Below are 23,733 nucleotides of genomic sequence, written 5' to 3'. Positions count from 1 at the left end.
CACACACACACACACACACACAGGTTTGTTTTTGTGAAAAGTGGGGACTCTCCATAGGCGTAATGGTTTTTATACTGTACAGACCGTATATTCTATTGCCCTACACCAACCCTACCCCTAAACCTACCCCTCACAGGAGACTTTGTGCTATTTCAGATTTTCAATACACTCCATTCTGTGTGATTTATAAGCGTTTTGAAAAGTGGGGACATGGGGTAATGTCCTGAAAAGTCACCTTCTCCTTGTAATACCTGTCATACCTTTGTCATTATACACATTTATGTCCTCATTTGTCACAAAAACGCGCACGCGCGCGCGCACACACACACACACACTCTCTCTCACGCTCACACTCACACACGCACACACTCTCTCTCACTCACACACACACACACACACACTCTCTCGCTCTCTCTCTCTCACACACACACACACACACACTCTCTCGCTCTCTCTCTCTCACACACACACACACACACACTCTCTCGCTCTCTCTCTCTCACACACACACACACACACACTCTCTCGCTCTCTCTCTCTCACACACACACACACACACACTCTCTCGCTCTCTCTCTCTCACACACACACACACACACACTCTCTCGCTCTCTCTCTCTCACACACACACACACACACACTCTCTCGCTCTCTCTCTCTCACACACACACACACACACACTCTCTCGCTCTCTCTCTCTCACACACACACACACACACACTCTCTCGCTCTCTCTCTCTCACACACACACACACACACACTCTCTCGCTCTCTCTCTCTCACACACACACACACACACACTCTCTCGCTCTCTCTCTCTCACACACACACACACACACACTCTCTCGCTCTCTCTCTCTCACACACACACACACACACACTCTCTCGCTCTCTCTCTCTCACACACACACACACACACACTCTCTCGCTCTCTCTCTCTCACACACACACACACACACACTCTCTCGCTCTCTCTCTCTCACACACACACACACACAAACACAACATTTCCGATTTTCTTTTAGTTTAAGTACTAAAATAACTAAAACTGAATAAACCTATTGAAACAATATAAGAAAACATCCAAAATACACTTTTGTGTGTTTATTTTACTGCACTTTATCTATTTGTGTTTGTAGGTTTCAAGTACAATACATATTTTTAAAGGCCGTTTTGTTAAAATGAGTTTGTTTCTCCATGCACTTCAGCAGCACTTACATACACCAAACTTAGCAGTTTTTACTGTTATAAAAGCATAAAATACTGCTGTTATGTATAGGAACCACAGAGGAGGGATTTGACCACTGATCTGTGCATCATAAATAAACAGGTAAACATTTACATTCATATTTCCAATGCTGTATGTATTGTACATTAATATATAATCAGAAATATGCACATAGAAAAGAAAAAAATAAGATAACACTGAAATTTTTAAGCTGTAAACTGTTTTTTTTCTATTTATATCTGCAAACATTTTCACTAGCTCTACCATAAATATGATAAACTGCTATTTTTAGTGTGTCAGAGTAAAATATTTATATTTTGTGATTAAAAATTCAGCTTTCTTTATCAATAAATCATGTAATGGCATTGTGCTTTTTGCTGAAAGAAAATACATCATGCAGTGTAAACGAATACTGATTTGTTTTGAATTGTCAACCAATCCAACTTCTGAGCTATACACTGTAAAACATTTTTTTTAAAGATTTAAATAAAACAAAGAATATTGGATTGTGTTTTACAAGAAAATACTATTTTAGTGTTTCTACTTCAAAAATGTTTACTTTGATGTGTTGCCATTTCTTTTAAATTATTTGTGAAATTTACCATCAATTTTTTTAATTATTTTTTATAACGTAGTTAATAGTAATTTTTGCAAGTTTAACAAATCCTCATATTTGTCATCCAAGCTAGATTTTTTGTAACTATGCATCATCTACAAACAATTTTCAATACATCACATAAATCCATATGTTTTACGTTTAGTTGATGGTTGTTTTATGTTAAGGTAAAAAAAACTGAAAGTTTGGGGTTAGTATGTTAAAGTTTTTCATATAGTTTTCATTTGAAGACTCTTCTGCTCACCAAGGCTGCATTTATTTGATCAAAAGTACAGTAAAAATATTGAAATATTTTTAGAATTTAAAATAGCTGTTTTCTATGTGAATATCTGTTAAAATGTAATTTATTTCTGTGATGCGCAGCTGAATTTTCAGCATCATTACTGCAGTCTTCAGTGTCACATGATCTTCAGAAATCAGTATAATATGCTGATTTGCTGCTCGAGAAACATTTCTGATTATTATCAATGTTGAAAACAGTTGTGCTGGACAATATTTTTGCAGAAACCATGATATATATATATTTTTCAAGATTCACAGATGAATAGAAAGTTCAAAAGAACAGCATTTGTTTGAAATAGAAAACTTTTGTAACATGTCTCTACTGTTACTTTTGAGTGATTTAATGCATCCTTGATGAATAAAAGAAATCTTACTGACCCCAAACTGGGAGCGCTGAGTGAAGCACAGGCGCAGGATGTGTAGTGTGTGTCTGTATTGTACTGCTCCCTAGTGGAGTTCATCCACTCTTTCTCTTTTTTTTTAAATCAAAATAAGAACTAAAAAAGTTAAGAGAGCATGATGGTACCATAAAGGACCGTATCAAGGACGCTACATTATACATAGAACATAAATAAAGAATTCTGCGGTTGCTATGGAGACAAATAGTAACTTTTAATTGCTTTTAATTGCTTTAATTGAGTGAATGTTCATGTTTGTTCAGAGACATTGAGACATTGTTATATAGTTGTTGGATAGTGCACACACACACACACACACACTCTCTCTCTCTCTCTCTCTCTCTCTCACACACACACACACACAAACACAACATTTCCGATTTTCTTTTAGTTTAAGTACTAAAATAACTAAAACTGAATAAACCTATTGAAACAATATAAGAAAACATCCAAAATACACTTTTGTGTGTTTATTTTACTGCACTTTATCTATTTGTGTTTGTAGGTTTCAAGTACAATACATATTTTTAAAGGCCGTTTTGTTAAAATGAGTTTGTTTCTCCATGCACTTCAGCAGCACTTACATACACCAAACTTAGCAGTTTTTACTGTTATAAAAGCATAAAATACTGCTGTTATGTATAGGAACCACAGAGGAGGGATTTGACCACTGATCTGTGCATCATAAATAAACAGGTAAACATTTACATTCATATTTCCAATGCTGTATGTATTGTACATTAATATATAATCAGAAATATGCACATAGAAAAGAAAAAAATAAGATAACACTGAAATTTTTAAGCTGTAAACTGTTTTTTTTCTATTTATATCTGCAAACATTTTCACTAGCTCTACCATAAATATGATAAACTGCTATTTTTAGTGTGTCAGAGTAAAATATTTATATTTTGTGATTAAAAATTCAGCTTTCTTTATCAATAAATCATGTAATGGCATTGTGCTTTTTGCTGAAAGAAAATACATCATGCAGTGTAAACGAATACTGATTTGTTTTGAATTGTCAACCAATCCAACTTCTGAGCTATACACTGTAAAACATTTTTTTAAAGATTTAAATAAAACAAAGAATATTGGATTGTTTTACAAGAAAATACTATTTTAGTGTTTCTACTTCAAAAATGTTTACTTTGATGTGTTGCCATTTCTTTTAAATTATTTGTGAAATTTACCATCAATTTTTTTAATTATTTTTTATAACGTAGTTAATAGTAATTTTTGCAAGTTTAACAAATCCTCATATTTGTCATCCAAGCTAGATTTTTTGTAACTATGCATCATCTACAAACAATTTTCAATACATCACATAAATCCATATGTTTTACGTTTAGTTGATGGTTGTTTTATGTTAAGGTAAAAAAAACTGAAAGTTTGGGGTTAGTATGTTAAAGTTTTTCATATAGTTTTCATTTGAAGTCTCTTCTGCCCACCTAGGCTGCATTTATTTGATCAAAAGTACAGTAAAAATATTGAAATATTTTTAGAATTTAAAATAGCTGTTTTCTATGTGAATATCTGTTAAAATGTAATTTATTCCTGTGATCAAAGCTGAATTTTCAGCATCATTACTCCAGTCTTCAGTGTCACATGATCTTCAGAAATCAGTATAATATGCTGATTTGCTGCTCGAGAAACATTTCTGATTATTATCAGTGTTGAAAACAGTTGTGCTGTACAATTTTTTTGCAGAAACCATGATATATATATATTTTTCAAGATTCACAGATGAATAGAAAGTTCAAAAGAACAGCATTTGTTTGAAATAGAAAACTTTTGTAACATGTCTCTACTGTTACTTTTGAGTGATTTAATGCATCCTTGATGAATAAAAGAAATCTTACTGACCCCAAACTGGGAGCGCTGAGTGAAGCACAGGCGCAGGATGTGTAGTGTGTGTCTGTATTGTACTGCTCCCTAGTGGAGTTCATCCACTCTTTCTCTTTTTTTTTAAATCAAAATAAGAACTAAAAAAGTTAAGAGAGCATGATGGTACCATAAAGGACCGTATCAAGGACGCTACATTATACATAGAACATAAATAAAGAATTCTGCGGTTGCTATGGAGACAAATAGTAACTTTTAATTGCTTTTAATTGCTTTAATTGAGTGAATGTTCATGTTTGTTCAGAGACATTGAGACATTGTTATATAGTTGTTGGATAGTGCTGGTTTTAAAGCTGCATGTGGCTGCGAGTGCAGGCTGAGAGGTTTGAAGACAGTCGAGCTTTCTCATAAATGATGCAGACGCCCAGAATAACTGATTGCATCACGCAAATACACACATGAAACATTCATCACGCTCTCTGTCGTGTTAATTTGTGGAGCTGGTATGTTGTGTTAGTGGATTGTAATGAGGATGCGCTTCACGCTGTTTTCCACTAACTGGCAGCATAGAACCGCAGACCTAGTGAGCTGCCTAACTGTTCTGAAAGGTAGTGTAATTCTGTTTAAGAAACTTAATTTTGGTTTATGTCTAATGCAGCGTTATCTGTGTCATTTTCAGATTATGCAATGCCAGAATGCAATGCAGCGAGCGATTTTCACTACTCCCAGGCACAGTAGTGTATGATTACAGAATAAAATGCATGTATTTATTGAACATTGATGGATCAAATACATCATAAAAGTGGTTTGTTTTGTTTTAAAATCTTAGAAATGTCCAGAACTCCCATTATTGAGACAAATACATTAGCTAAAGTTAATATCTAAGTTAATGCTTGTTCAAAACAATCACTTCAGCAAAGTTTGCTCTATTTTCTATTTATTCTGATAAAATATATATTTTTAAATAAATATGCCTGTCATTAAAAGGATCGTTTTGAAAATGTAAAAAAAAGGAAAGTAAATATTCTGTTTATTTTATTAAATGATATGATAAATACCATGTTTAAAAAAAAAGATTTCATTATAATTATGGTTGTAATTGACCTTTGTCTCAAAATATATTCAGTAATTTTACTGATTCTCATTTGCTACATATTTATTGAACATTGATGGATCAAATACATCATAAAAGTGGTTTGTTTTGTTTTAAAATCTTAGAAATGTCCAGAACTCCCATTATTGAGACAAATACATTAGCTAAAGTTAATATCTAAGTTAATGCTTGTTCAAAACAATCACTTCAGCAAAGTTTGCTCTATTTTCTATTTATTCTGATAAAATATATATTTTTAAATAAATATGCCTGTCATTAAAAGGATCGTTTTGAAAATGTAAAAAAAAGGAAAGTAAATATTCTGTTTATTTTATTAAATTATATGATAAATACCATGTTTTAAAAAAAAAAGATTTCATTATAATTATGGTTGTAATTGACCTTTGTCTCAAAATATATTCAGTAATTTTACTGATTCTCATTTGCTACATAAATATATAACATTTTATAAAACATTAAATATTAGGTATAATTCGTGTAGAATCATTATGCTTACCAAGGTTGCATTAATTGATCAAGAATACAGTAAAGACAAAAATATTGTGAAATATTATTTCAATTTAAAATAAGTGTTTTCTATGTGAATATATTGTAGAATGTAGGTGATTGAATGTGATGCAAAGCTGAATTTTCAGCATCTCCAGTCTTCAGTGTCACATGATCCTTCAGAAATCATTCTAATATGCTGATTTGCATGATTGTGTCAAGAATCAGCCAAATTTCCACATGCATAGTGAAATGCCGATGTTTAGGAAAATGCTTTGGTACATTTTTGTGCAATCTTGTGGTTTATAGGAGAATAAAATCAAACATGCATTTTAATCCCTACTTATAATTCATTCAATATCTGAAAATATTTATACAAATATATTTCTTTAGACGACAGCATGTTTGAAACGCTTTATATGTATGTGTCCATGTGAAGGGGTCAAGATATTGATTGCAACTTTATAATTGTTGATGACCTATGTGTGTGTGTGTGTGTGTTGGTGTTGAGTTTTCTGATCAATTTCCAAACTGCTCCATCAGGGGTCATTATAATGACAGATAGCTCTGACCTGCCATTGGTTCCTTCCTTCGTTGACTGACCAATCAGAGCACGGCTCCTACCAACCCACAGACACTAAATACAGATTATAGAGTTTCAGTTTCCATCTCTTTTCTTATTTTTCCAAATCTGATCTCTGTCTTTGAAACAGACACTCATTTTGGGATCCGTTTTGATGACACTCCTCAGGACACACACACACACACACACTTGTGCAGTGCTGAGACGGGGTTATACTACTCCTGAATCATTAGGGGTCATCATCAACACTCACACTTGTCTTTCAGAGAGGATCTGATGAAGCTCGGCCTTCCTCTTCCTCCTTATTCTCATCCTGTTCTTTACAGGTCACTGATTTAGTGCTGACTGATTTTATCACAGGTCATTGTACAAAAGTAAAACTTCTTCAACATTTGATATTTAATCTGTTGACTGCTTTGGTGTTCTTTTTTTATTTTTATTTAATTTTTTATTGCATTATTAGTAATCATCCAAATTATTCAATTAAATTTTTCCTTTCTCTTTGGAGTGTTAGAAGCTCTTGGTGCATAAAGAAGATCTGTAAAGTTGTAAAGACTAAAGTCTCAAATCCAAAGAGATATTCTTTATAAAAGTTAAGAGTCAGCCACACCTACCTAAAACAGCTCGTTCTAACACGCCCCCACATATCTACGTCACTATGTGGGAAGATTTGCATAACACCGCCCAAATGTTCACGCAAAGAAAGAAGGCGTAACTTTTATTCTGGCTGTAGTATTGTTGTTGCCACCATGTCGTGAAGACGCTGTGTGCTTCGTTGTGAAAGCGAAACTACTTTGTTTGGTCTTCCAAAAGAGGACGATATCGCTTTGTCATGCCTGGAGCTGATCCGTGCTGGTTGCTGAGGAAATACTGCAACTTTGCGCTGTGGATCGCCGGATCGGCTTTCACCGTGGACGAAGCGGAGTCCAGCCCGGGGTCGTCACTTGTGGTTGCCGCAAGCCTCCGTCGTCAAATCCGCCGCCTCTGCTCACTCAGCCCGCCGGTTGTTCCTCACTGTAGCCCCCGGCCTCTGCTCACTGTAGGCCGCCGTGTGTGACGCTGTGTCTCGTTGTGAAAGCGAAACTACTTTGTTTGGTCTTCCGCAGTGTAGAGTAGGGCTTGTTGTTTGTCATTTCTCCGATCACAAATGCAGACATGGTTTTATGTTTACGCGGCGCAATGCAACGCAATGCGTAAAAAGACAGTATAAATCATTATAATCCATAATTATGTCCCCACTGGATGCAACGAATGCCTCGTTTATAATTGGTTTTAATGTTTTTGTCTCGTCGCTCCGGCCGGACAGGGCATCACAGTATGGTGAGGGGCGTAACATTTCCGTCACACGCTTGAGGTATTCGGCCAATCACAACGCACTGGATAGCTGGCCAATCACAGCACACCTCGCTTTTCAGACCGATGAGTTTTGTAAAAATCGACACGTTTCAGAAAGGCGGGGCATAGAGGAGAAACAATAATGTACAGTATGTGGAAAATAATGTATTTTTTGAACTTTAAACCGCATAAACACATTTCATTACACCAAATACACAAAATAATGTTCTTTTTAGCAACATCATATGACCCCTTTAAACACTCAAAATTCATTCAGTGAAAACAGTTTTGACATCGGACATTGCGCTACCATGAAAATGGTACTTTAAATGCCTTTAGCAGGCTCCTCCCCCTAGTGGGCAGTGTCAAGTGTCATATTACGAAATTTACTACAATATTTTATAATCAAAGCGTTTTCTAATCTTGACAAAACCCGTATTATTGGAAAGGTCTGGGTCTCAAGATTCCATGTATGGTGGTTATTTTGTGATAGAAGTAGTATATTTATACATTTTTGATATAGCGCCTAAGCAAAATCTCACAGGATCCACAATTTTTGTGATATCAACATCAAATTTGGAACATTACTTAGACATAAGGCTTTAATTTTATAGCTATATTAGATTCCAAAACATTTTATAAATGTTTTATATATAAAATATATTTAAAAAACATTTAGTACAATACATTTTCTTTACAATAAACTTAATTTTCTAACTTTTTTCTAAGCATTTTTTGAAATGTCTTCACTTTAGCAATAATCTGATGATTGTTTTCTTTAAAAGAACCAACCTCAGGTCTCTATTCCACAGCATTCATGAATTACAACCATTTAAGTTTGAGGCCTATGTTCAAAAAAGCGTGTGACAGTCAATTTGAGATTGTTTTTGCCGTCATCTAGCACTAATTTAAAGGGAGAACACTAGATTATGTCTGAGATTTAACTGTTTAAGCGCACTACTTCTTGAACAGCACTTTCCTGTAATGGAGGTCTGACCTCATGAACTATTAATCTCAAAATGAGTAGTCCATATTTCATGTTGTACATTTTAATGTTGTGAAGTCTAAATTCACTTTTGCAAAAAAAACAAAACATACATGCATACAAAAATGAAATATTATTTGAAAATAATAATAATAAACTATACTAATTTTCTAATAAACTATTTATATAGAACCTTTCAGACATAAGATGCAGTTCAAAGTGCTTTACATAATCAAAATTGACATAAATATCAAGTTCAACGTTACACCTAAACCTTAAAAATTGCAACATTATAAATATGATAAATTATCATTATAAATTAAACTTTTGTAACATTAAAAATTTTATCATGAATTGTAATAATATTTAAATTTTGTTTTTTAATCAAATACATAAAATACTCATCTTTTTAAGTGGGAGAACTTGCACAATTGGTGGCTGACTAAATACTTTTTTGCCCCACTGTACACTATAAAAAATTAGGTCCACTGCAGTTTAAATGCATATAACTTAAAGGAAGTTGAAATTGGTTTAATTATTTTAATGAGCTAAAGTAATGGAAAAACATGGTGCTGTGACTTATTGATTCTTTCCATGATTTATTGATGCAGTGACTATATATATATATATATATAGTTAAAAGGAATCAGTAAGTGGATCTAAGCATTCATGCTTTACTTGTAGACCTCAAATCTGTGTGTGTATATAGTGTGTGTGTGTGTGTGAACTAGCGTGCACAAGTACTACTGGCCTACTCAGCGGAGACTATAGATAGACATCCTCTCTTTCTCTCTCTTCTCCTGTCTTTCTCTCTCTCTCTCGTTCTCTCAGTGATAAAGTAATCAGTGTTGTGTGATGAAGGTTGAATGATGTATCTGGGTCACAGTGATTGGCCTCTTTACTGGAGACTTCAGAGAGCATCTCTCAGCACCTGACAGCTCTGTGTGTTCGATACGATATCGGTACCTGAGTCAGCAGCAGTGACAGCTGCTCCATCACAGACCTCAGTTCACCTCCCCGCACAAATTAACCATGTTTATCATAAAAAGCAATCACATGAAGCCAAACCATCCATAAATGTAATTATACAACTGCATTTGAAATGCCCTAATTAAACTTTGTCCTAACGATACTGACTCTCAAATGTTGTTCATTTAGAATGTTCTGTGTTTGTAACATTAGTTTTGTACGCGACATCTGGCAAGCGTTGTGAAATGACCTTTGTGCATTGATTTTTTTCTTAAAATTGGGCCGGGATGTTTTAGTCAAGCCAAGGAAATCTGTCCAGTGAGAAATACTGAGTTGTTTCTTGAGATGGTAGATTTACTACAATACACTTTAAGTGAAATCGATGAATGAACAGGTGTGACATCATTTTGAACAAAAACAGGCAAAAAAACTATGTTCAAAACTGGAAAACACATTCAGACTCCCACTGGTCCCTGCCTGGCGATTTTGTAACTACGTGGGTGTGGCTCTGGGGCTCCGCCTTCTTTGACGATGCAAATAGAAACATGAACACACTGAAGAGCTGCTTTATAATAGAAATTAAAGTTGTAATATTAATTGAAAGCAACACTTGCACTGTTTTTTCATGTTTAATACGGTAAAGCTCTTTGCTTTAAAGCAGTCAAATAAGCGATTCCATCTTATTTTGCAATGAAGAAATGGGATGTTCGCTATATTATAAGTTTTTTTTTTACCCCAAAGCGAAGAACGAAAAATAACTTTTCCACGAGTATATCAGGGTGTTGATATGGAAGCTTGTTTCCACCTCAAGAAAAAATTATAATAATATTTTTAATAATAAAATAAATTGTGACTTTTTATCTTACAATTCAGACTTTTTCCCCACGTGATTCTAAGAAAAAAAAAAAAAAGAATTGCAAGATATACTCAACATTTCCAGATATAAACTCAGAATTCTGACCTTTTTTCCTTTTTTCCGAGTTCACACCTCACAATTCTGTTTTCCTGTGTTCTGACATGGAATAAAAAAAGGTAATTGCGACATTTGATCTCAATTCTGACCTTTTCTCAGAATTCTGAATTGATATCTTGCAGTTCTGACTTCATATCTCGCAATTGTGAATTTATTTAATTTTATGTATTTATTTATTTGTTACGGTCACAGAATAAAAAATGAAAGAGGTCTGGATTTGTAAGATGCAAACTCAGAATTGGGAGAAAAAATTCAGAGTTGCAAGATATAAAATAAAAATTGGGAGAATAAAAAAGTCTGAATTGTGAGAGAAAAAGTCGGAGTGACCTTTTTTAGGCAATTTTTTCATCCTGTGGCAGAAACAAGCGTCCATACCTCAAGGATAAGCAGATGCACCACTTAAAACCCCATATTGGTCAACCAGGTTTTTGTTTTTGGTTTAGGCTGCCGTTGAGCTCCCGCTGCGACTGTGTCATTTTTTTCACACACACACACACACACACACTGCTCCCCCTCTCTGTCTCTCGTTCTCTCAGCATCATTCAGAGCTTCATCTCCTCGGCTGGAATCACACAAGATGCATCTGTAGGTTGGAATCACTCCATTGGATTTTCTGAGGCTTTTCCCTGCACCGGATCTCGGGATAGATGCTGGAACCGGACCGTGGACGGAGATGGGATGAGGGCTGTTAGATCAACATGTTGAGGAGTCCTCCTTACCGGACCTTACTGATGAGGAGTTGAGAAGCGGACATCCATCGCCCGTCATTGCAGCTGCGCGCTTCGAAGCTCTTCATGTCATGAATAACTGACGCTTCCGTTAGGACTCGTTTTTGGACGGTCTCTGTGTTGTTATGTGGTCTAATTGCGCGGTTATGTAACTCTTAAGTGCTTTCCGTGGTAGGAAATACCGAGTCTATCGGTATCGCTCATGCTCCGGTGCATGCCTGGGCTCGCTCCCTCGCGCCGGTGGTGTGCACCGTGAATCTGCACCGAATCTGCACGATCGTCCCTCCCTCTCCCGTGAGATGGCCGCGGCGATCGCCAGCTCGCTCATCCGACAGAGACGGCAGGCGCGCGAGTCAAACAGCGAGCGAGCGGTGTCCGGTAAGCGTCGCTCCAGCCCCGGTAAAGAGCCCTCGGGTCGAGGCTCCCTGTGCGATCGGCACCTGTTCGGACTCTTCGGTAAAGTCCGATTCTGCAGCGGGAAGAAACGACCCGTGCGCCGGAAACCAGGTCAGTTCATTCACACCTGTGCGTGACGCTCACCTGTGCGCGCGGAGAGCAGCGATTGAGAGTTTGATGCGTCTGTCGCTCTTTATGCCACATTACATTACTGCACGTCAGATTTTGCTTGATTGTTTTATTAATAAGATAACTGACGATTGCATTAACATTTATAATGCTTAACAGTTTACCTACGTTAAACACAAATGATAGATTTATCAAAACAAAACGCTTTAAAGTATTAGTAGGGATGGAATGTATTGACTTATAAATATATATAGATATAAAATATGAATATAGATGAATATATGATAGTTTTATTGATAACTTTGCATTAACATTTATATTGTTTAACAGGTAGTTTATGTACAGACAAAGATAGATTACAATAAACACCTTAAAATATTAATAGTGTATATACAATGTTAGATAAAAATTTAAATAGATATTACATATAATAAAAATAAACATTAGATATAAAATATTTGTCAATATAATTGAATATATGATTTTTTTAAATGGATAACTTTAGCAATAAATACAAATATGAATATAGATATTGAAAATATTGATATAGTATATTAGATATGAATAAGTTGAATATACGATTGCATTAACATTTATAATACTTAACAGGTAGTGGATGTACTTTACATACAAATGATAAGTAAGGGATACAAATATATTTAAGTATGTATTAAGTTTCGACTTTTCATTTCGGTAATGATCATTAAATAATGCCACAATGTGTGATGTTATTAATAAATGTCATTATAAAGTGTGACCCATGTTACTTTATTCTGAAAGGTTACAGGTGTGTCTTTGCATAATTCAATAAAAAAATTTATTTTATTTTTAGAGCACTTTTCACATATCAGCACCGTTTTACATAATGTTTCAAAGCAGCTTCACAGAAAATGCTACATTTCAATGTTACAACCAGAAGCTCTTCTGTTATTGATTAAACATGCGTATTAAAGCTGGTTTGTTTATGATGCCTGTATCATATTTGGCTACGTTTTTCTCCCCTCTCTGTTCATTCTGGTCGACTGAGCTCTTCTGAGATGAGGGATATAGTACAAGTGTCTGTAATTCAGATTGCATTGGTCTTTTTATAGCGCGTGACCTTTTTTAATACTAAGAATTGCGGTGAAACTCTTGAAAACATGCTGGGAGTGAGACAGAGCAGAAAGGGAGCCAGTTTACTAATGTAATTTAACAATTAACACATTTTAATTGGTTAGCAGCACTTGCTGTTTCGGGAACTTGACGGATTCCTTTTTTTTTATTAATTAATTAGTTTAGAACAATACTAAGCATTACAGTTCAGCATGCATTATGATGCATCCATCCCATTCAAAACTTGTGCTTGTTTGCCTGCGTGTGATTGGTTTAGAGTGGTTTATTTAAAGGTTTGAAGAAGGGTTTTACATTATGAGAAGGTTTTAAGTTTTGTAAAAAACATGTTGTGTTGTCTAGCTCTTCATAAGCAGATCAGAAGAACCTGTAATATAACATCAGATAGTTTATCTTCTCCAAAGAACCATTTAGCTCAACTCCGAAACCTATAAAGAAGCTTTGAAGATGTTTCTAAGAGTGTGGATGGTGCGCAGGCATTGTGTTTGTGACGTGTGTGTGTGTGTGTTTCAGATCCTCAGTTGAAGGGGATAGTGACCAGGCTCTTCAGCGAGCAGGGCTACTACTTGCAGATGCAGCCGGATGGAACAGTCGGCGGGACCAAAGATGAAAACAGCGACTACAGTGAGTCTCTCTCTGTTCCCGCTGTCCTGTGTCAGAAACTGATACGATCTGAAATCCAAAAAGGAAATCAAAGATGTGTTGGATTGCATCAGATCTTAATGTTCTCTTTTCATGCATACATATATGAACGTTAACCCATGCACAAATATAAATGAAATGAATACCGGTACTTTTATTCAGCAATGTTAAAAAGGTTTAAAAGTGAGAGTAAAAACGTTTATAATGTTACAAAAGATTTCTATTTCAAATAAATGCTGTCCTTTTGAACTTTCTATTCATCTGTGAATCCTGAAAAATAAAATGCATCATGGTTTCCACAAAAATATTGTGCAGCACGACTGTTTTCAACATATTATACTGATTTCTGAAGATCATGTGACACTGAAGACTGGAGGAATGATGCTGAAAATACAGCTGCGCATCACAGAAATACATTACAGTTTAATATATATTCACATAGAAAACAATTATTTGAAATATTAATAATATTTCACAATATTACTGTTTTTGCTGTTTTTCTTACAAATAAATGCAGCCTTGATGAGCAGAAGAGACTTGATTCCAAATGTTTGATATATGTATATATATATATATGTATAATTGTATTATCATATTTATTTACATTAAGAAAAATGAGGCCAGATGCATTACAATAATAAGAATTTGAAGGGAAAATTAGTTTTTCACCATGCAAAACATCTTAATGATCCTAGAGTATTCATAATTTGTCATTTTAATTATTTAAATGAAAAGTTTCTCAAAATGAATCATTTCTTTCTTTTGATTCTGGGGTGACATTTTCTTGATAGAACAGAGAACCATCGTCACGTGTGTGTGTGTGTGTGTGTGTATGTGTGTGTGAGAGTGTGTGTGTGTGTGTGTGTGTGTGTGTGTGTGTGTGTGTGTGTGTGTGTGTGTGTGTGTGTGTGTGTGTGAGATCGCGCCTGATCTCACAGTTTGCATGTATTTTTCAGATCTGCATATGCATTAGTGAGCGTCGACACACACACACACACACACACACACTCTCACACACACACATACACACACACACACACTTCTGAGCTCATCTCCCCGGGGTGCTAGAGAGGGATGTTTCACTTCTAAAGCTCAGGATTTTGGAGCGTTCTATCTCTCTTCCAGCTCCTGTATTCTCTCAGTGGTTTGAAGGTGCCCACTCATGTTTTGAATCTCCTGTGAGATGCTTTTGAATCACACAGCCTTCCTCCTTATCTGCTAAACTCACATTAGCGAGTCCAACAGGCTTAGACACCGAGTCTTTGTGTGACACACATGAGACACACATTACTGTTCAGCCCTCGAGTCTTACGACAGATTCAGTGTTAAAGTCAACATAAAACGCCCATTTGACTACGATAATGTGAGTGAAACTGGCGATTTGATGAAAGATTATGAACACAGACACTTTTTCATGCACTTTAACATGCAGTCGTTCACAACAAGAACAGGAGTGTGCATTAAGAAAGTAAATAGCATCAGTTTTGACACAGTTTTTTGTTTAAGGACAGAGTTTTGTCTTTTCGTTGTGTTTTTAAGCTGTGGGGAATTCTCATATAACATGAACGCATTTATCCGACAGCTGTGAGCAAACATGTTTTCATCTAAAGTGAGAATATTGATCAGCTGGAGAACTGAAACACAATACAGTCAGAATCTGGTCGGCTTCCAGCAAAATGAAGAACAGCTGATGAACAAGCTGAAGCAGAGGGAAACAGAGCTGCATGAATTCTTGTTCAGCGTGTACATGTTTACAGTAACAAACTTCAGAACTCAAGGGAGGGGGGGCAAAATAGTTTCCTTCAAATGTCTGTCTATCAACACTTTCAAACAAAGGTTTGAATCATTAAGATTTATTTTTAAAAGAAGTCTCTTCTGCTCACCAAGGCTGCATTTATTTGATCAAAAATACAGTAAAAATCATCGTAAAATACTTTTAGAATTTAAAACAGCTGTTTTCTATGTGAAATATTTGTTAAAATATAATTTATTTCTGTGATGCGCAGCTGTATTTTCAGCATCATTCCTCCAGTCTTCAGTGTCACATGATCTTCAGAAATCATTCTCATATGCTGATTTGCTGCTCAAGAAACATTTCTGATTATTATCAATGTTGAAAATGGTTGTGCTGCTTCATATTTCTGTGAAAACTGTCATAAATTTTATTTTTCAGGATTCACAGATGAATAGAAAGTTCAAAAGAACAGCTTTTATTTGAAATAGAAATCTTTTATTAACATTCTAAATGTCTTTACTGTCGAATTTAAAACAGCTGTTTTCTATGTGAAATATTTGTTAAAATATAATTTATTTCTGTGATGTGCAGCTGTATTTTCAGCATCATTCCTCCAGTCTTCAGTGTCACATGATCTTCAGAAATCATTCTCATATGCTGATTTGCTGCTCAAGAAACATTTCTGATTATCATCAATGTTGAAAATGGTTGTGCTGCTTCATATTTCTGTGAAAACTGTCATACATTTTATTTTTCAGGATTCACAGATGAATAGAAAGTTCAAAAGAACAGCTTTTATTTGAAATAGAAATCTTTTATTAACATTCTAAATGTCTTTACTGTCACTTCTGATCAATTTAATGCATCCTTGATGAATATAAGTATTAATTTCTTTCAAAAAATTGAATGGTAGTGTATCACAATGTATCACGGCATTTTCACAAAAAATTTGGCAGCACAGCTGTTTTCAACATTGATAATAAAAAAAAAAAAATCATAATCATTCCAAACTTTTGACCGATAATGTACTTGCGTTGTGGATTGTGAATTGAGATTGTGTTCATGTGTTGTGTAGAGTATGTTCCTCATCACATGAATATCTCTGTTCACATGAATTCTCTCTCATATTCTGCTCTCAATCCCACACAGACACACTCATCCCTTGTTCTGGTTCTCTGATCTCTCCTCCCCCTCCATCCCTCCGTTATCCTGCTGCACTCCTCCGCTGCTCCTGTTTTTTTCTCTCCTCTGGGTTTTTTCCCTCCTGTCGATTTTTACGGACTGGAACTGAATCAGCAGCAGCGTTACGAGTGTTTGAAACCTTCCTCTGACACTCAGTAGATTAATTTCTCTCTCTTTTCCATTCCATCCCTCGTTTTTCCTTTTGAATATTCTTTTGTTGCATCTGAAACATCTGCCCTTTGAGAAGCAGCAGACCCTGAAATTAACTAATTTCACTATCATCTATCTATCATTCTATCTATCTTTCTATCTATCAATCAATCTATCTATCTATCTATCTATCTATCTATCTATCTATCTATCTATCTATCTACCTATCTATCTATCTATCTATCGTTCTATCTATCTATCTATCTATCTATCTATCTATCTATCTATCTATCTATCTATCTATCTATCGTTCTATCTATCGTTCTATCTGTCGTTCTATCGTTCTATCTATCGTTCTATCAATTGTTCTATCTGTCTGTCTGTCTGTCTGTCTATCTATCTATCGTTCTATCTGTCGTTCTGTCGTTCTATCTATCTACCTATCTAATATATTGTGTGTGAAGAGGTGTTGTTTGTGTTTTACTGGATTTATTGCAGGTCAGAGCTTCAATATTGTGATTAAAATGATTAAAATTTAAATTTATACCAACTACTATTTTCATATGGAGGAACAAACCTGCAAAAATTTAAATAATAATAATAATTAATTAATTAAATGTACCAATAGGAAAATAAAGAAATAAATGATTTAATAAAATAAATACAATTATTGTTATTAAATACAATTAATTATTTATTTATTTAAATTTTTGCCAGTTTTGTTCTCCATATTTACAAGTATAAAAAGATAGAGGCTATATCTATATTGGCAGATACTGTAAACAAATGGCATCTTGTTTACACAGTATAAATATTGATAGATGCAATACAAAATGTAAACTTAAGTAATATGCTATTTGTACTAAAGGTAAAATATCTGAACAGAACGATGGTGGGCAGAGTCAGTAAAAACAGGTTTTTCAACACAAAGTTGACTATTTTTGTCATGCATTAATCTGAAATGTTTATACAGTTTTTGTTAATTGAGCGAAATGTTGGAAATTGAATGAAATACTGAATGTACATCGATGAAAAATGGTTCAAATAGTTCAAATTTTGCCTTCGTCTTCAGCAAACTTACGTTTCTGGATGTGTTCATTGCAGAAAATGCAAGTCAAAAGAAGGATTGCAACGCTAGCTTTCTCTCATGTAGTCTAAAACACAACAGCGAGAAGGTTCTGGAAGCAGCAGTCATGTGATGGAGAGAGCGAGTCTCTACTCCCGTCTACATTCATAATTCACAGACTTGATCTATTAAAATTTCAAGTGTAGCTCCTGAGCTACATTGATTCACAAAGAAAGCAAGCAGTGTGAGTGTGTTTTTAGACGCGCACACACACACACACACACACACAAACTCACTCGCACGCACGCACGCACACTCACACACACACGCACGCACGCACGCACACTCACACACACACATACATACACACACACTCACTCACGCACGCACGCTCGCACACACACACACTCGCACACACACATCAGTCAGTTTGCTGTGAAGAGTGTGAAAGGACTTTAAATCTCATGGCAGCACTGGGCCGCTCTCATAACCCAACTGTGAGTAAAAATGACATTTAAAATCCCCATTGCAAAACAATTTTAGCACCAGCCAAGGCCTACATGAAAGAAAGGGTGTCTGAATTCAAATAGCTGTCATTTTACAAAGTTCGGCACTTTTTCTGTTCATTTATTAAACGTTTCAGGTAATTTGATGATGCTTTCAGCAAGTCTTGTACTCTCAGCTGCATTAAATAATTTTTTTTTTACTATGTTTAAAGTTGTTCCACAGAATTGCACAGATTTTATGTCAACGTCAACACAAAATATGGAGGAAAACAGTGATTTCAAGCTTGTTCGTAATAAATTGTGCTTAATTGTAAAGTTAGAAATGCAAACTGACACAAAATCCAGACTGATTCATAATTCAAATTACTCTGTTAATTTATTAAATATTTAAAGTAAATTAGTCTCAGCTCCATTTCATTTTTTACCATATTTAAATTCATTGTACAGGATTTTGCTGATTTTATCTCAGCATCAGCACAAAATATTGGAAAAATTTAATAATAAGTGTGATTTCAAGTTTGTTCATAATAAATTTTACTTAATTGTTCAATTGTAAATGCAACCTGATACAAAACCCAGACTTTGTCGTTTTACAAATTTCTGCACATTTTTTGTTTGTCTGTTAAATATTTCAGGTAATTTGATGATGTTTTCAGCGGTTGCACTGCTGTAGTCTCAGCTCAATTTAATTTTTTTACCATATTTAAATTTGTTCCACAAAATATGTCAAAAACAATCATATTTTCAAGTTTGTTCATAATTGTAATACATTGTGCTGAAGTGTTTAATTGGAAACACAAACTGACACAAAACTTCAAATGGCTGTCATATTACAAAGTTCTGCATATTTTCAGTTCATTTCTTAAATATTTCATGTGATTTGATGATGCTTTCAGCAGTTAAAGTCTTGTACTCAGCTCCATTTTTTACCATATTTAAATTTATTTCACATAATTTTGCAGGTTTTATCTCAACATCAGCACAAAATATAGGAAAAAACAATCATATAATTGATTTCAAGTTTGTTCATAATAATTGTGCTCAAGTGTTGAATTGGAAATGCGAACTGACATAAAACCCTTTTATACAAAACTGGAATATTCAGTTGACTTCACCCATTTTTGGACGATGTGAATGAAAAGGTCAGCATCGTTGTGCCGTTGCAGCTTGATCTTTTATACAGTATAGAGACCGAACTTATAGAAATGCATATTAAAGAAGGTTTATGTTTGGTGTTATGTAACATTACACATGTCTGTGTGTGTCAAGATCAGCTGTTCTGGATCTTGTTCTATCTTTGGGGTGAGAAAGTGTTAATCAACTCAGTTTTAGTGTGATAATGAACTTCTGCCAAAGTGTGACAGTCGATGCATGCGTGTGTGTTTCTTTGTCTGGGTGTGTGTGTGTGTTTGTGTTTGTGAGTGTTGCAATGCAGTATGTATGTGTGTATGCAAGAAATAATTGACAACTGATTGAAAATGAATATACAACTGAGGTAATAATGCAGCGGTGATGTTGAGTTTTATGAAGAATTCAGCAGTGCTTGTAACTGTATGCACACAAAATTGTGTTTAATATATCTGTGTATTTTGGCACGTGGTGATGTTTGTTTGAAATTCACAAGTTAATGCAAGTTTCACTAAATGAAACGTTCATTTGTCATTAAATCTGTTTTGTTTTGTAAATGTAAAATTGATCTGTAAACGTATTTTGATTAATATACATTAAACATCTTTCCTAGGTGAACACCCACATTACTGTTTGATAACTTCAGCCAATCACAGTTTGTTTTACAATATCATTTTTATGTTTTTACTGAATTTATGAATTTTTTTAATTAACCTTGATAGTTTTATGCATAGGCGGAGGGTGAACCAACTCCAGGGTAAGGCTAAAAGCAGCCAAGTGTATTAAACATCATAAACCCAAGAACCAGACATGTCTTGTAGGCTAAAAATAGTTTTTATGGGACTGAATTTGTATTTAACGTGATTACAATTGAATAAAAACGTTAGAAATTGATAATTATATAACGTTTCCTTTCCATGGTTAATCAAACAGCGCATAAATGATAGAAAGTGGCATTATCACTAACATTGATCTATCGCGAGTTTAAGCACGCTTAAAAAAACAAAACTATGGTTATAATCACTGAAGCTGTATACACTGTGAAATTAATCTCTTACATTGTACGTACATCTGCGCTTTGTTGTTTATGATGAGAGAATTCGCAAGAGACCGGAATTCAGTCAGCAAACGCGCGCGCACTCAACAAAACTGATCTGTTTCAACGATGACTCATCTGAACGCCTCTGATTGGCCATTGCATTCCTAAGCTCAACAGAATTGTGTGTGATTGGTTAAAATGCACGACACTTTAAAAACGCCTAAAATTAAATACGGTGCAACATGAGTAGATCTTAATTTAATGCCACAATCGACACTGTCTATTCATATTCACTTTGTGCAGGGGCAGTTTTGTCCAATTTAGTGCCACTTTTGCCCCAAGTCCCATGGCCAGCCTTACACATGCTCCGCCTATGGTTTTATTTTTTATATTTGTGAATTGCCTTCCATTGATTTGTAAACACACGGATATCCCCTCTCAGATTGGTGTTGTTGTAATTTGTGTTTTGCTGAGTGTGTTCAGCAGTTTTATTGTCTGGATGTTGTAGATCAGGGTTGTATGTGTGTGTGAGGTTTTCTACCGGTTATTTAGTGGTGACGTTTAATCTGCTAAAGTGCTTTGAGATGCTGAGATGGCAAAGAGCGCACATCTCCCTTACTTCTGTGTGTGTGTGCGTGTGTGAGTGTGAGTGTGTGAGAGAGTGTGTGTGTGTGTGTGTGTGTGTGTGTGTGTGTGTGTGAGTGAGTGAGTGAGTGAGAGAGTGTGTGTGTGTGTGTATAATATACAGTAGGGTTCAAAAGTTTGAGACCGCATTGAAAATGAACAAATACCTGGAAATAACCAGATAAAGTTTTATAAATAAATAAAGTTTTAGCATTCGGATTTTAAAATAAAACCATAAAGTGCAGCAGCCGCGACGTCAAAACCCAGAAGACTAATTCACCTTGGGTTGAGATTTTCCCATGACTTTTTATAATGGAGTTTTTCAATTCATGAGCAAAACAAGGCCTGTCGTAAATATAACTTGACAATACTTTGACAAGACGTTTTGTCGTACAGAACTCCATACGGAAATGTAATAAATGACATATATTGACCTATATTAAGAGTGATATTGCCATATATGATACTTATAAGGCAAAATATAATTTTCACATATGTACATTCTCTGGGTAGATATAAGTTCATAACATATATAAAACCCCCATAGTAAGATGTACATAATAATATCTATACGATGATTTTTATATGGTATTATTGCAGCAACCATATATTTCAACAATATATATTTCATTTACAGTATCTCAAAAGGTGGAGGAGCGCAAGGTCTCTAACATCCTCCAGCTCCGTGATGTAGTCATGGAGGAGTGGAAGAGGACTCCAGTGGCAACCTGTGAAGCTCTGGTGAACTCCATGCCCAAGAGAGTTAAGGCAGAGCTGGAAAATAATGGTGGCCACACATAATATTGACACTTTGGGCCCAATTTGGACATTTTCATTTAGGGGTGTACTCACTTTTGTGGCCAGCGGTTTAGACATTCATTAATGGCTGTGCGTTGAGTTATTTTGAGGGGACAGCAAATTTACACTGTTATACAAGCAGTAAGCTCACTACTTTACATTGTAGCAAAGTGTAATTTCTTCAGTGTTGTCACATGAAAAGATATAATAAAATATTTATAAAAAATGTGAGGGGTGTACTCACTTCTGTGAGATACTGTATATGCAGCTTTAAAAACATGCAGTATATACAAAAATCTACATTTTTAAACGCATGTCTATCTTTTTTTTATTTACTTATATATTATTAACAGGACAAATATACATGTACATGACATATATGTCCAAAAATGGATTGCACTTACATAAACATACATATTTGTATGGGTTCGATATATATGTTAATATAAAAAATTGTTCCAATTTCTTTTTATAGGTTTCATATATTTTTTCACTTCATATGACAATATATTTCATATATGGAAGTGTAATAATGCTCATACGTACATACATTTTTAAATAGAATAATATTTGCTTCATAATTCATGTTTTCAGGATGGATGTGTGTAATGTACACTGCAGAGCCAAATGTCTATGTATCTTGAATTTTATATTTAGCGCAAACCTTGTTTTACTCAAGGTTTGTGGTAAATATATGATAATTGTTTTAATTGTTATAAACTCAAATATAAATATTTTAAATTGCAAAAACTTCATTATAAAAAAACCCATAGGAAAATCTCGAGGGAATCCACAGTGATAGTCATCACGACTATAACTCTATTATGATGTAAAACAAAATAAATATTTCAGAATTTAGGGATTAATAAAATATAAGTGATTTTCTTGCTTCCATTAAAGTACGAAATGCACATTCCCAAATTATATGCATTTTTTAGTTTCATTTTTCACTCACATTGTTATTCTGCTAATATAATTTGTAACTTTTGTGACCGTAAAACACAATTTTTCACACACTTTAAAAAAAAAAAAAATCAGAAAATAATTATTATTTCAAAGTTGTCACTAATGATACATCCTTTGGTTATTTTCATGTCTGGGAAAAATGTGGGATTAAACGGGTTAAATTCCCAATGCAAAATATAAACAATTTCACTGGTGGTCTCAGGTTTTATACTCCACTGTATGAAATATATACAAAACATTAATTGTGTCAAATGTTTGTGTGTGTGTGTGTGTGTGTGTGTGTGTGTGTTCACCCGAGGTGGTTTCTGCTCTGGATGATGGCGGTCTCCACCCTCTCCACCTGTGCATGCAAAACACTTTATAAAGAAACTGGGACAAAGACTCTATAAAGACACACACACTCACACACACACACACACACACACACACACACACACCTGAGAGCTGTAATTGTGTTTTAACATCTCTCTCGATCTCTCTCTGTTTCTGTCTGTCTGTAGGATACATTCACAGCGGAGTGTAAGTTTAAGGAGAGTGTTTTTGAGAATTATTATGTGATCTACTCATCCACGGTGTATCGCCAGCATGAGAGCGGACGCGCCTGGTTCCTCGGACTCAATAAAGAAGGAATCATCATGAAGGGAAACCGGGTCAAGAAAACTAAACCATGCTCACACTTCGTGCCCAGACCCATTGAAGGTGAGGACACACACACACACA

The 23,733-nt window shown here is 34.9% G+C and overlaps 1 protein-coding gene across 1 annotated transcript in view; it reads left to right on the top strand.

Annotated features, from left to right (window-relative positions):
- The first annotated feature begins 11,307 nt into the window (after positions 1-11,307).
- The window catches only part of LOC107551857 (fibroblast growth factor 12-like), a 16,238-nt gene continuing 3,812 nt past the window's right edge, over positions 11,308-23,733 (top strand). Inside the window, exons 1-4 of the mRNA XM_016233614.1 lie at positions 11,308-12,049; positions 13,691-13,801; positions 15,430-15,575; positions 23,514-23,712. Of these exons, the coding sequence (XP_016089100.1) occupies positions 11,842-12,049; positions 13,691-13,801; positions 15,430-15,575; positions 23,514-23,712 (664 nt within the window). The 5' untranslated portion in view covers positions 11,308-11,841. The remainder of the gene's footprint in view (positions 12,050-13,690; positions 13,802-15,429; positions 15,576-23,513; positions 23,713-23,733) is intronic.

Source organism: Sinocyclocheilus grahami, unplaced genomic scaffold, assembly GCF_001515645.1.
Source record: "Sinocyclocheilus grahami isolate Dianchi unplaced genomic scaffold, SAMN03320097.WGS_v1.1 scaffold436.1, whole genome shotgun sequence".
Lineage (NCBI taxonomy): Eukaryota > Metazoa > Chordata > Actinopteri > Cypriniformes > Cyprinidae > Sinocyclocheilus > Sinocyclocheilus grahami.
The sequence above is the reverse complement of the archived record's forward strand: the minus strand, read 5'-3'. Positions and strand labels throughout refer to the sequence as shown.